The 15,129-nt window shown below is 43.9% G+C and overlaps 1 protein-coding gene across 1 annotated transcript; it reads left to right on the forward strand.

Moving 5' to 3' along the window:
* Positions 1–804: 804 nt before the first annotated feature.
* Positions 805–2,468, forward strand: LOC311489308 (tripartite motif-containing protein 16-like; the record flags this gene model as incomplete). The annotated part of the gene is made up of 2 exons (XM_084546333.1): positions 805–2,124; positions 2,253–2,468. 2 exons carry the CDS (start codon positions 805–807, stop codon positions 2,352–2,354), a joined length of 1,422 nt encoding a protein of 473 aa, XP_084402459.1. The 3' UTR covers positions 2,355–2,468.
* Positions 2,469–15,129: the final 12,661 nt, after the last annotated feature.

The raw sequence follows: 15,129 nt of genomic DNA on the forward strand, positions 1-15,129 counted from the left end.
CCAGTTCTATTTATGTGGGTGGACATTACTTGGCTGCGATGGACTGGCAACCTGTCCAGGGTATACCCCTGCCTCTCGCCCGATGACAGCTGGGACAGGCTCCAGCAGACCCCTGTGACGCTTAACAGGACTAAAGAAGATGAATGAATGAATGAATGACATTACTTGGATTTCTCTCTGGAGTTATGTGTGTTTGAATAACAGTTTATTCACTGAGATAATATAAAGAATAGCAAATCAGGGTTTCAATTTTCCAATTTACTGGCAACTCAGAAATTCGAACTTTACAGTTGAAATGGAAGGCACCATTAATGCTCATCTACTATTTATCCCATTTAACTTGAAAGCAGCACCAGAACCAGATCAGACTGATTTAAAGATGCTCTCCTGCTGACACAGTTTTAGCCCAGATCATAGTTTAAGTTGGATATTAAATTAGTTATAAAATGCAATGATACTTGAGAGGTGTGTTTGTTTGTTTCTGCTTTGAAATAAACAACATGGTCTCTTTTTATTTTATTATATTTTTAGAGAACAAGAAACTGGAAACACAATCTCCGAACACAGACATTCAAAGAAGAGTCACAACGCCCTCATTCTACTTCCTGCTATCACACACAGCAGCTCCACTCTATCCACGTATGTCTTGGTTCCCTCCCGTTTAGATCTACACAACATGTGGTGAAGTGTAACAGCTGACTGGACCCATTCACTGCAGAAACACATGACGTTTAGATCAGAGCTCAGACTAGTTTCCTTCTAAGAAAGAGGAAGTCACTAAGGTCACTGACACTGAGAGCTGAAATGGCGGAGAAAGGAGTTGAGCTGGATCGAGAAAACTTTTCTTGTTCCATCTGTTTGGATCTACTGAAGGATCCGGTGACTATTCCCTGTGGACACAGCTACTGCATGAACTGTATTAAAAGCCACTTTGATGAAGAGGACAAGAAGAAAATCCACAGATGTCCTAACTGCAGATATCTCTTCACCACGAGGCCTGTCCTGGTGAAAAGCACCATGTTAGCAGTTTTAGTGGAGCAGCTGAAGAAGACCGGACTCCAAGCTGCTCCTGCTGATCACTGCTATGCTGGACCTGAAGATGTGGCCTGTGATGTCTGCACTGGAAGAAAACTGAAAGCCTTCAAGTCCTGTTTATTCTGTCTGGCATCTTACTGTGAGAAACACCTTCAGCCTCACTATAAGTCACCTACATTTAAACAACACAAGCTGGTGGATCCCTCCAAGAAGCTCCAGAAGAACTGCTCTCGTCATGGTGAGGTGATGAAGATGTTCTGTCGTACTGATCAGCAGAGTATCTGTCATCTCTGCTCTGTGGATGAACATAAAGGCCATGACACAGTCTCAGCTCCAGCAGAAAGGACTGAGAGACAGAGACAGGTGGAGGTGAGACGACAAAACATCCAGCAGATGATCCAGGACAAAGAGAAAGATGTGAAGCTACTTCATCAGGAGCTGAAGGCCATCGCTTACTCTGCTGATAAAACAGTGAAGGACAGTCAGGAGATCTTCACTGAGATGATCCGTCTCATCCAGGAAAGAAGCTCTGATGTGGAGCAGCAGGTCAGATCCCAGCAGGAAACTGAAGAGAGTCGAGTCAAAGAGTTTCAGGAGAAGCTGGAGCAGGAGATCACTGAGCTGAAGAGGGAAGACGCTGAGCTAAAGCAGCTCTCAGACACAGAGGATCACAACCAGTTTCTACACAACTACCCTTCACTGTCACCACTCAGTCAATCTACACACTCATCCAGCATCAATATCCGTCCTCTGAGGTACTTTGATGACGTGAAAGCAGCTGTGACAGAGCTTAGAAATATACTACAGGTCATTCTGAGAGAGACAAGGACAAACATCTCACGGACAGTGACTGAAGTGGATGTTTTACTGAGACAACCAGAGCGAAATACCAGAGATGAATTCTTAAAGTATTCATGTAAAATCACACTGGATCCAAACACAGCACACAGACATCTGATACTGTCTGGGAGGAACAGAAAAGTAACAGTAGGGTTTCAACAACAGTCTTATTCTGATCATCCAGACAGATTCACTGATTGTTCTCAGGTCCTGAGTAGAGAGAGTCTGACTGGACGTTGTTACTGGGAGGTGGAGTGGAGAGGAGGGAGAGTTGGTGTTGCAGTCGCATACAAGAATATCAGCAGAGCAGGAAATGAAAGTAGATTTGGATGCAATGATAAATCTTGGACTTTAGATTGTTGCAATTGTACATTTAGGTACAACAACATCAAAACTCCCGTCTCAGGTCCTCCTTCCTCCAGAGTAGGAGTGTACCTGGATCACAGAGCAGGTATTCTGTCCTTCTACAGCGTCTCTAAAACCATGATTCTCCTCCACAGAATCCAGACCACATTCACTCAGCCGCTCTATGCTGGACTCTGGTTTAGTGGTTGGGCTGGTGGTTCTTACTGTGTTGGATCAAATGCTGAGTTGATTTAAGTGAAGTAGACAGAGGTAACTTCAGGACCAGAGAGTGAAATTCTGTGTTTCTCTTCATCAGCTTGTTTTCTCTCCATGTTTGTTGGTGAGAGGTCATTGTTGTGGTGTTTCTGCACAGAGATCAGCTGTCAGTCAAACATTATGGCTGCTACCTTGACATGTTTAATAGTTGTTCTCTTGATGTTTCATCACTTTCTTCAGATGGAGCTCTTTCCTGTGTCTGTTTAGCCGTGGAGGATATCAGTGCTCATGATGACTTTTATTTTTATCACAATGTAAACTTCTCTGAGCTCTAAATGTCTGCTGAATATTTGTATTGATGTATTTGTGTCTTGTTGCTTCTCTTCCACTTCATAGCAGAGGAATCAGCAGACCTTCCTTTATCACTGATATGTTGTTGATCACTTTGTACAGAAATAAATCTATGATTATGTAACCAAATACTGTAATAGAATTACTCAGAGTCCTGATAGCAGTTTACTATCCCCAGGATTTATTCACAGTTCTGGGATAGAAATGTATCTCACACTCATACTTCTTTTCGAACACTCAAAATATACGGAACCCACTGTGAGTAGTAATAATCCCAAAAGACAGTGATATTCAAATTGACAAAATGTAATATTCACTGTTGTATCTATATAATAAATGAACTTAAACTCTCCCTCATGAAAAGGAAATAAAAAAAAAACACTTTACAGTTCTGCTTGAGTTAATTGTCTCTCAGGGTAGGGAGTTATTTACTCCATAAACAAAAGAAAAGAAAATCACCACTCAGGTGTAAAGAGTCTTTCAATTGTCCAGGAAAAAAAATAAAAATTGGCTGGCCAGCAAAAAAAAAAAATAGAGAGCGCTCTTTTATTTATGTGGATGTGTGAGTGTGTAATATGTGCAGGGGAAGGGACTGGGGCTGTATGTCTGTGTGTTTGCCTGAAGAATGGTCAAGGGGTCTGAAGACGTTCTCCTCTGCGGCCGCAGGGGCACCTTGGCAGTCTCTCTCTCCGAAGCCGACCGTCACCGGACTAGTAATGGAAACACCACAGTAATATACTTGTGGAGGCATGGAAGTAACGTGCTCTGCTGCAGCTACAGTAAATCCCTCTCTGAGCCCGCGATACACACTCATAACAACTTACACACATTGTAAACTATTACAGCAGAAAGAAAATAATAATGTACAGAATAATATGACACTCTGCTTTACAACACGGCTCGAGTTAGCATTTTGCTTAACTTAAAAGTAGTTAGCAGGCACTTAGCATTACTCGACGTAAACAAATCAATAATTTCAATTCTCAATCTCAATTCGGTCGTAACTCAACCTTCATACATACAACACATCATAACAACACTAATAACATTACACCTTAAGTGTTAATGCTCACCTAGTAATGGAAACACCACAGTAATATACTTGTGGAGGCATGGAAGTAACGTGCTCTGCTGCAGCTACAGTAAATCCCTCTCTGAGCCCGCGATACACACTAGGGGGCGTAAAAAAACAGCTGGCAGTCGTAAAACTGCCGTGATGCGGTGCTTAAAGGGCAATGCATTCAAAACAGACCTGCAGACATTACAACATTACAACAACAGTAACTGTAGTTACCTCTGGGTTACATCCTCCCCCACTTAGACTGTGACGTCCCCGTCACTGCTATTAGTCATAGCATGTGCTAACCATGCAATTTGCTGCTGCAAAGATAAAAAAAAACAATGCAACAGTGTCTGCTGTGTGGAGGGACCTACACTGTGCTGTTTACAGTGTATTCTGCCACCTACTTGGTAATCACTAAGGTAAGATGGTGGTACCCTTCGTCTCTGTGGCCTAACCTGTGGCGGAGTAGGACCAACCTCTGCATCAATATCTGACAAATCTGCCTGTTCTGAAATGAAATCAGGGGCTTCAGGATTCAGAGGATGTTCAACCTGAGATACAGACTGTTCAATGGCTTCAGGTGATGAGCACTGGGACTCCCCGTTTGTATTCTCCCCCACAAAAGACAACTCATCTGCACCACTCTCTTCTTCAGGTGTCTCAGGCGCCTGCGCCTGACTGACCTGCACATCATTATCCTCCTCATCTTCCCTCACTGCTGCAGGTAAGAACCCACAGGGAAGAAGCATGTCGCGATGCAGAACCCGTTCTCTGCCTTCTCCATCTTCAGGCTTTACTACATATACAGGGATACTCTCATCAGGCTGTTTGACAACGACATGAACAGTATATTCCCACTTATCTGAGATTTTGTGCTTTTTCCTCAGACTCAGATTTCTCACAAGAACTCTGTCTCCTACTTCCAAGGGCAGAGCAGTCACTTTAGCATCCCAGCGTCTTTTGTTCAACAACTGTCGTTTTTCTGCATTTCTTGACGCCAACTCATATGCGTGTCTGAGTCTTTTCCTTAGGTCTCGCACATACTGTGAGTGTGTTTTGCAATTGTGGCCGGGAGGGCTGATGCCAAAGCAGAGGTCAATGGGGAGACGTGGTTCCCTCCCGAACATGAGAAGAAAAGGAGCTTCCTTAGTCACATCATGCTTAGTACAATTGTAAGCGTGAACGAGGGGTCTGACGTATTTTCTCCATTCCTCTTTCTTTTTCTCCTCCAGAGTTCCCAGGAGATCCAGCAGCGTCCTATTAAACCTTTCCACCGGATTCCCTCTCGGGTGGTAGGGAGTTGTGCGAGATTTTGAGATCCCAGCATGCTTACAGAGCTCTGCTACAACTTCTGACTCAAAACAGGCTCCCTGATCACTGTGCAGTCTGCGAGGGAAGCCGTAATGACTAATAAAGTTCTCCCATAACACTGTGGCAACAGTTTTTGCTGTCTGATCTCTCGTTGGATATGCCTGTGCATATTTTGTATAGTGATCAGTTACTACCAGTATGTTCCTGGTGTCTTTTGAGTCAGGTTCTAGTGTCAAAAAATCGATACAAACTAACTCTAAGGGACCAGTGACCTTGATGTTAACGAGTTTGGACGCTTTTTGGACCCTAGATTTACGCCTCACACATCTTTCACAACTCTTACATTTAGTTTCAATATATTTTGACATCTTTGGCCAGTAAAACCTTGCTCTGGCTAGCTCCAAGGTTCTTTCTATGCCCATATGGCCTACCTCATCATGAACACCTTGAAAAGCCCTCTCTCTGTGGCTACTGGGAATGACAAGCTGATTAAAAGCTTCACCTCTTTGGTTGAGAACTTTACGAAACAGTACACCATCTACCAAAAGTAACTTTGTCCTCTCCCTCAACAGAAGAGCTACCTCTGGTTCCTCAGACTTTTTATCTACTGTTTCAGCATCTGGGTCGACTTCTAATATCTGAATAACTCTCCACAAGGTGGCGTCTTCCCTCTGCAGCCTATGCCAATCCTCCATAGACATTTCAGGCAAGGCAGAGTGGCCTGGCCCTGGGAGGGGGTCTTCCAGATCATCAGGGACAGCACTTTCATCACATAAAAGTGTCTCAACTGCTGGTATCCCATTGTCAGACTCCTGTTCATTTTGTGGGACTGTATGAATATAGACACCATGACGCATGCAAAGAGTGTGAACTGTCTCCTCATCCAAGAAATTGAAACCCTCAGTTGACAGGCGGGCTCGATCCATCATACTGGAGATTCTCCTGTCCATCTCTTGAGACTCCTCATCCTCTTCAGACGGCTCCTGAGGCCTCCTTGAGAGTCCGTCTGCATCAACATTTTGCTGACCACATTTGTAACGAATGTCAAAATTGTACAATGACAGAGCAGCGAGCCACCGGTGGCTTGTGGCATCCAGCTTTGCGCTTGTCAACACATATGTTAAAGGATTATTATCTGTCATTACTGTGAAACTAGCCCCATACAAAAAGTCGTGAAATTTCTCACTGACTGCCCATTTTAGGGCCAAGAACTCTAACTTATGCACAGGATAATTTTTCTCACTTTTGGAGAGGCCACGACTAGCATAAGCTACGACTCGGGTTTGCCCATCTTGAACCTGATAGAGGGCTGCACCTAAACCAGTCATGCTGGCATCAGTGTGGAGCAAATATGGGAGCTGCCAGTTGGAAAAAGCAAGCACAGGTACTGATGTTAACTTTTCAATGATGAGATCAAACGCTGCTTGGCAGGTGGGGGTCCATTCTGCTCCAAGTGGGTGCGACTGTTTGCGTTGCCAGTGATTAGGGCCTTTGTGCCTGGGGGCTAAGTCTCCTTTCAGCAAATCATTTAAAGGTCTGACAATTTTGGCATAATCCCTGACAAAGCGCCGATAATATCCGGTGAAACCTAGAAATGATCGGAGCTCTTTGGCTGTTTGAGGCCGGGGCCATTCTCTGACGGCTGCAACCTTGTCAGGGTCAGGTTGAATACCCTGAGCCGATATCACATGGCCGAGGTATTTTACTGAGGTCTGAAAAAACTTACATTTGGAGGGGGACAGTTTGAGACCAAAATCAGCAATGCGTTTAAGGACTTTCATTAATCTTTCCTCATGTTCCTCGAGAGAGCTTGAGAATATTATGAGGTCGTCGAGGAAAGCAACGACTTCCTGGAGGTTAATGTCTTCCATCACTTTCTCCATAGTCCGCTGAAAGGTTGCTGGGGAGTTGGTCAGACCCTGCGGCATTCTCCTGAATTGCCATGTGCCAAAGGGGGTTGTGAATGCTGTCTTTGGCCGATCAGCTGGTTCAACCTCCAGCTGGTAATAACCACTCTTGAGGTCTAGGACAGTAAACCATTTTGAGCCAGACAGCAGGGTGAATGTCTCCTCTATACGAGGTAATGGGTAGGCATCTTTTTTAGTCAAATTATTTAGTCTGCGGTAATCTACCACCATTCGCAAGTCTCCATTTTTTTTCCGAACAAGCACAATTGGAGAGGCGTAGGGACTGTGTGATTCCTCTATGATGCCTACAGCCAAGAGATCTTGAAGATGCCTTTTCAAATCATTGAAGTCTGCAGGTGAAACACGCCTGGTTCGCTCTTTGAATGGTACATGTGGCTCTAGCTCTATGCGATGAGTGACCCCTGCTACACTTCCAACGTCCAGATCATGTCTTGAGAATGCACTGGGGACTTCTTTATTTATCCTAGCCTCTATGTGCTCCTTTAACTGTGGGGATATGGGGCTTTCATCAAAATCAAGGTGGAGGGTGTCGGCCACAGAACTGATTTTTTCATTATGAGAGACCAGCAAAGCTTGTACCTGCTGCTGTGAAACTTCTGACTGGATGCTCGGGTCCGAGGGAAAACCAGGCACAGCCCACTCAATGGCGGAGCACTCAGCAATTACTGTTTTTGGATACAAAATGATGTCATGTTGGGAAACATTTTTGACGGCAAGCTTGAACCTACTGTGGGATTCTGATTTTACATCAACTATCTGATCATAAATAATCAGGCCTCCAGGTGCGGGAAATTCCTCTGCACCACTCACTAGAGCTTGGAAATCACCACGGCCAGGCTTAGTGTGACAGATGCCTTTTAGTGTGTAAACCCTGCTGCGCTTGAGGTGTACGGGTACTTTGCTGCTGAGTGTCACACGCATAACCTTAGCTTCTGTTGTTTGAGAATCTATCAGTTTATGGCACTCTGAATATGCCATTTGCCAATTAGCCTGGATGGGCAGGACTTCCTGGAATTTGGTTCCAGCCTGCTTTATGCAGGCTTGCCTCATTGGGCGTAGGATGTTTGTGCCAACGAGAAGGGGATACTTGGTGTTGTATGACTGATCTGGGCTCACTAAAGCCAGAATGTGAAAATTTTTGTCTGTGCCACACATATTTTTAGGGAACTGCACATCAACTTCTACATATCCCACATAAGGGACCTTTTGTCCCGCTGCACCCTCAATGTCCAGTGCCTCTTTGATAGAGAATAACTGTCTGTGAGTAAGATAATGGGAATAAAATGACTGAGATATGATTGTCACTTGTGACCCCGTGTCAATAATGCAGTTGCATTGGACGCCATCCAGCCATGCTTCACTGTCACAAGGCTCTCCCACCAGCCCGTTTGGAATCTTAAAAGTCTCTGTCCCATTTGGGGGATGCATGGAATGGCTCAACACAGAGGAACTAGTTGGACAGTGAGCTCCTGCTTGTTCCACAGCAGGAGCCCCTACCTGTTTAAAGGCAGGTTCGGCTGGGGGCTTGTTTGTGGTGAGCTTAGTGGACGTGGATTTTGTCTAGTCTGATGCCTCTCACACAGTTTCTTTTGTACTAACACAGCATTAGTTGGATTAGTGCATTGGGGTAGCATATGGAAGTCGTCGCCACAGTTGTAACAAAATTTTCCAACTTTTGTGAGGGTCTCAGCAGGAGCAGTTGGGACGGGGGGAGCTGGGGTGCTGCTTTTAGCTCTTTGGAGAAACCTCCGACCAGCTTTTTCATTTCTGGGTGGGGGGTCAGTTGGAGCAGGAGTATTCTTCCTAAGCTCAGCCTCAAGTTGCCTGATTCTCTCCTCAAGTTGCTCCCTAATAGTAGAATGTACGTCTGACACTATGGGGACATTGTTACTAGGAGGTGCAGGCTCAGCAGTAGTTAAATGTGTCTTAGTATGGACTTTGGTGGAGTTTCCCCCCATGTGTCGTTTTCTCCTCATTTCCTTTAGCTGACTTTCTTTCTCATAAGTTCTGATTCTGAATAGCAGCTCTGAGAAGCTGAGAGTCCTCCTGGAAAGGCCAGTCAGGGGTTCTTTTAGGTGCAACGTGGTTATCAAAGAGTCGTCCCAGCAGCCCCTAAGAAACTGTTTCAATAGCTGAGAGTCAGCATCTTGTTTAGTCACTCCATTACTTTCAACAACTTCCTGCAATAGAGTTTGAAGTCGGCGCAGATAGTCAGATGCTCTCTCCCCACTGTTCTGATGGGTTTCTAAGAACTGAATATACAACTCCTCCCCTCCTGTTACATTGCCATAAGCCTTGTCTAACTCCTGGAGATAGGCACTTGGTGGGGCTTGTGCTCCAATAGAGAGAGCCACGGTTAGAGCTGGGGCCAATAAACTATCAAGCAATGTGCGGCGCTGCTGTACCTCGGAGACACTGGAGTCATTTAGTACCTGCTTAGTACGGAGCCGCCACACGCTGTAGTCTACCTCAGAAGGGGGTTTGGGGAAGTTTCCGGAGAAAAGACGTAGCTCTCTTGTAGGAGGAAGATGCACGGGTGAATCATGCTTCACAATATGCTCTACTATGACTTTCTGGACATCTGCTGGCAGAGGGTTGATAAGAAGAGAGTCATTAGGAGTCTGTTAACTGCTGCACGGATGATTAACATCACTGGAAACTACAAATCTTGGGCTGTGGGAAGGCTGTGCCTTGAGTGCAGCTGCTGGGGTTGATGTTGCTGGCCCTTTAGGATGATCAACTTTTCCACAAATCTGATTCACTGCTACCTGACTCAAGGTAGTGGGGCTGACATTATACACAAACGCTAGCTCATCTACTTGTTCTTTGAAATGAACTGTCATGTCACCAATAGCTCGGGCAAGGGGCACTAGACCATCTCTGAGTGGCTCACTATCTGGCTGGGGTGGAGTGAACTCATCAATCTGGATAATCTCCCAATGCGAATCATCAACTACATGCTCATTGTCCAGTAGCATTGGAGTTATAGACTCACTGAACTGGCATAGGATAGTGTTTGGAAGACTACCAATAGGGTGCACTCTGACAACGTCATCTAATGTTGCAAAAGCCCTTTTTACTGTTTCTGTTTCTAACTTGTCTGGAACACCCCTTATGATTACAGAAAACTCTGGGTCAAAGCCATACCTGTCACAAAGCTCCATTGTTGCTAAATTCTCAAATGATAGTACTGAAGCAAAGAAAATAATTGAAGATGAGGTGGATGCACTTCTAGTCCCTGTTCGGGCGCCAATTTTTTTTTTTTCTACTACTATTGGTGTAACCAAATACTGTAATAGAATTACTCAGAGTCCTGATAGCAGTTTACTATCCCCAGGATTTATTCACAGTTCTGGGATAGAAATGTATCTCACACTCATACTTCTTTTCGAACACTCAAAATATACGGAACCCACTGTGAGTAGTAATAATCCCAAAAGACAGTGATATTCAAATTGACAAAATGTAATATTCACTGTTGTATCTATATAATAAATGAACTTAAACTCTCCCTCATGAAAAGGAAATAAAAAAAAAACACTTTACAGTTCTGCTTGAGTTAATTGTCTCTCAGGGTAGGGAGTTATTTACTCCATAAACAAAAGAAAAGAAAATCACCACTCAGGTGTAAAGAGTCTTTCAATTGTCCAGGAAAAAAAATAAAAATTGGCTGGCCAGCAAAAAAAAAAATAGAGAGCGCTCTTTTATTTATGTGGATGTGTGAGTGTGTAATATGTGCAGGGGAAGGGACTGGGGCTGTATGTCTGTGTGTTTGCCTGAAGAATGGTCAAGGGGTCTGAAGACGTTCTCCTCTGCGGCCGCAGGGGCACCTTGGCAGTCTCTCTCTCCGAAGCCGACCGTCACCGGACTAGTAATGGAAACACCACAGTAATATACTTGTGGAGGCATGGAAGTAACGTGCTCTGCTGCAGCTACAGTAAATCCCTCTCTGAGCCCGCGATACACACTCATAACAACTTACACACATTGTAAACTATTACAGCAGAAAGAAAATAATAATGTACAGAATAATATGACACTCTGCTTTACAACACGGCTCGAGTTAGCATTTTGCTTAACTTAAAAGTAGTTAGCAGGCACTTAGCATTACTCGACGTAAACAAATCAATAATTTCAATTCTCAATCTCAATTCGGTCGTAACTCAACCTTCATACATACAACACATCATAACAACACTAATAACATTACACCTTAAGTGTTAATGCTCACCTAGTAATGGAAACACCACAGTAATATACTTGTGGAGGCATGGAAGTAACGTGCTCTGCTGCAGCTACAGTAAATCCCTCTCTGAGCCCGCGATACACACTAGGGGGCGTAAAAAAACAGCTGGCAGTCGTAAAACTGCCGTGATGCGGTGCTTAAAGGGCAATGCATTCAAAACAGACCTGCAGACATTACAACATTACAACAACAGTAACTGTAGTTACCTCTGGGTTACAATTACATTTACATCTATTAGTTTTTCAGACTATATATTCATATCTACATATACATGAGGTACTATGTGGTTTATTAACATTTTAATTATCATGATGATTGTTCATTCTTTTCCTGGATTGAACAAGTTGATTGTGTTGATTGTGATATGTCGTTGATCACTTTGTACAGAAACAAATCTATGATTACATTTATTAGTTTTTCAGACTATATATGTGTGGGTCCACACTTGCCTTCATCACTAATATGTTGTTGATCACACTGTTAAAATATATTCACATTTATTTGTTTATCATATCAAATGTTGTCTAAATTCATGTACAAATAAATCATTATTGAGGAGATTATTCATTATTTTCTTGGTTAAACTGAATGATTGTGTTGATTTTGTCAGATTCTTTTCTATAATCAGTCAATAAAGAAATTTTTAAAGAACTTATTCAAGTTTGTGTTTCATCCATGGAACCATCACAGGTAAAGTTACTTGAGTGCTTCAGGACATTTAGGATGTTTGTAACTTGTAAATTCTTTTCTCCCATCGTTCCTGTGTTACCTGAATGCAGCATCAGTGTTACAGGCTGAGGCTCCTGTGGACAAAGTGACACAGTGTGATATTACAGATGTTTCAGTGTCTCTTTACTGATGCTGTTTAAGCTGCTGAAGGCTCAGTGGAGGTTTTACATGTCAGGTCAACAAGTGAAACCTGAAAACTGATGCTGAACACAAGAGGGCGCCTTCATCCTGCTGACAGGGACGTAGTGGAGTGAATGAATGAACATGAATGGAGTAAAGATCAAATCAAATAAAAGGACTTGCTGTTAACATTTTCTTTGGCTTTTACTCGTCTGTAGCTCCTCCAGAAGCTTTAACTATTTTATTTAAATTGCACTGATTGTTGCAGGGAGTTCATGTTGACTACAGTGAGTTTAATTTTATTTCAGCGTGAACACCTTTCTTTACAACTATCAACATTTCTGTCTGGTCCAGTTTGCTCACTTATCTAATGCAAACTGGACCAGACAGAATACAGAATTCTAGGGCAGAGTCTGCTGGTTTTGTTTACCCATAGCAACAGTTGCTATGCGTTGCAGGTTGAAAATGAGATCGTAGAGACAAGTTAAAAAAAAAAAAAAAGGTAAAGAAAAAGTAGGCACACTAACTATAGCCACTGTAAATTGAAATACTATTGACAAAATATCCCTCCTAAATTAAGGCATGTTTTAAGCCTACAGCAAATATGCAGTCCTGTAACTCCAGTAATTATGTCATTTTAATGTATACTTTAAAAAAAAAAAAAAAAGTCGTGGTAGCGAAGACAAGGGTTTCTGCCCCACGAAAATGTTCACCGCACCAATGATTGTTCAGCATATGCGCCGCACGGTAGGCTACTGCAAAATACACATTTGTAACACAAAATCAATCGCCAAAAAACATATTTCCAGCGCAGGCAAACCGCTGGATGGCTAACCCCCTTTCCGTCAAAATACAAAGATGAGGGATTTGCATTCAAATCTATCGGATGACCCTCTACGGCGTCAAGCGATGAAGAGGGGGCCCCCTAGAGGTCGGCTTAGGACGTCAGGGCTAAATGACCAATCGGCAGCATGTGACGACAAGGTGTGAGACTGTGTTGGTATGTACAACCCATTGCTGGGAGCCATCTGGTCCTTGTGTAAGCAAAAAGAGAGCTTTTCCCAACTTTCCACAGTTGGATTGGATTCCACCAAGGCTAGCACTGGTCTCTGGCACAGTTTACCACATTCACAGACAAGGCGCAGCAGGGAGACAAGTGTGTCCAGTATCAGTCCAAACTGTATCTCTGGTCTCTTTTTCCAGATGATGTGGTTCTGTTGGCTTCATCAGAACACACTGGGATGGTTTGCAGAGAGTGAATTGGCTGGTTATGAAAATCAGCACCTCCAATTCTCAGACCACAGTGATCTGTAGGAGAAACAGTGGATTGTTGTCTCCAAGCTGGGGGTGAGTCTCTGGCCCTAGAGAAGGCATTCAAACATCTTGGGGTCTTGTTCACAAGTGACGGGAAAATGGAGCAGGTGTTTAGATGAAATGGCAGCAGTAATGCAGGCGCTGTATCCGATCGTCATGGCGAAGAGGAAGTTTAGCCAAAAGGGAAATCTTTGGATTCCTTGTGAGGGCCGAAAATGCGTTGCTCAGGATGTCTGGAATACCATACTTAGACTTTTACCACCGACTTAAAACAGACAAAAGAAAAATTTGAAAATTAAATAATGAAATCAGACACTGATTTTGAATCATTTAAAACATCGAACTAATGAAACTGGTCTGGACAGAAGTTATGGTACCCTTTCAGTAATACACAGGATAAGATGTTATAATCCCTTGTGCCAAAATCCCAGGCAAAACACATTTAGAGGCCCTGTTCAGCTAAGAGACCCTACCTAACCTATGGTCATATAATATGACAATTAACCTATAATCTACATAAACTAAGTAAAAGCTGCTGGCTTGTAAGCCCATTGAGCAGCATAGTTCAGACATTGTAAAACATTAACTAAACGCTGCTGGCTTGTATGGCCCGCTCAGCAGCTAACCATAGCTACCACGTAACAAGAAGACAATGCAGCATGTCATTGGGGTTTTCAAGTGGGCACCTCCCTTCACCGATGTTTCGTTAAGTTAGGCCCACGACACCTCGAGAAGGCTTAACAGTGATTTCCAGCGTCCTGGAGTCACCCCCCTCCACACCGCCACTGCACAACCCTGTTTCCCTCACCATTCGATGTCTATCAACAGCTAATATAGTAACTAATAACCACGTAACAAAAACAAATCTACCATGATTCGCCCCGTTGATGCGGACTGAACCACGAGCCAAACAAACAAATCTACCATGATTCGCCCCGTTGATGCGGACTGAACCACGAAACAAACAAACAAATCTACCGTGATTCGCCCCGTTGATGCGGACTGAAACACGTAACAAAAACAAATCTACCGTGATTCGCCCCGTTGATGCGGACTGAACCACGAGCCAAACAAACAAATCTACCGTGATTCGCCCCGTTGATGCGGACTGAACCACGTAACAAACAAGCAAATCTACCGTGATTCGCCCCGTTGCTGCGGGCCGAAAACACGTAACAAACAAATCGCGTAATAAACAAATTGAGGCCTACATGCGGCCTTCCTTACCTTAGCTAGTTCCCCAGCTAGCATGCTTTCTGCGCACCCATAACCAGTCGCTCGCTCTCTCTGCTGCCCGGGACATGTTGCTAACCGCAGTCCTCTGGCTCCTTCCCCGTATGCCCAGCTCGCTCAGCAGAGCAATCACCGACTTTGCCACAAATCCACGGCAACCCACTTCTACCGGGCGGACATAAGCCTTCCATCCATTCTGCTCTGCATCTGCTGCTAACTCTGCATACTTAGCTCTTTTTCGCTCATTAGCCTCCTCAACTCTATCTTCCCACGGGACAGTCAGCTCTATGAAATAAACTACTTTCTCTGGCTCAGACCACAACAGCAGATCTGGCCGTAGTCGAGTGCTAACTATCTCAGCTGGAATAACCAGTTGTCCATTTAAATCCGCTCTCATC

This window comes from Chelon labrosus (genome assembly GCF_963514085.1).
Source record: "Chelon labrosus genome assembly, chromosome: 6".
Classification (NCBI taxonomy): domain Eukaryota; kingdom Metazoa; phylum Chordata; class Actinopteri; order Mugiliformes; family Mugilidae; genus Chelon; species Chelon labrosus.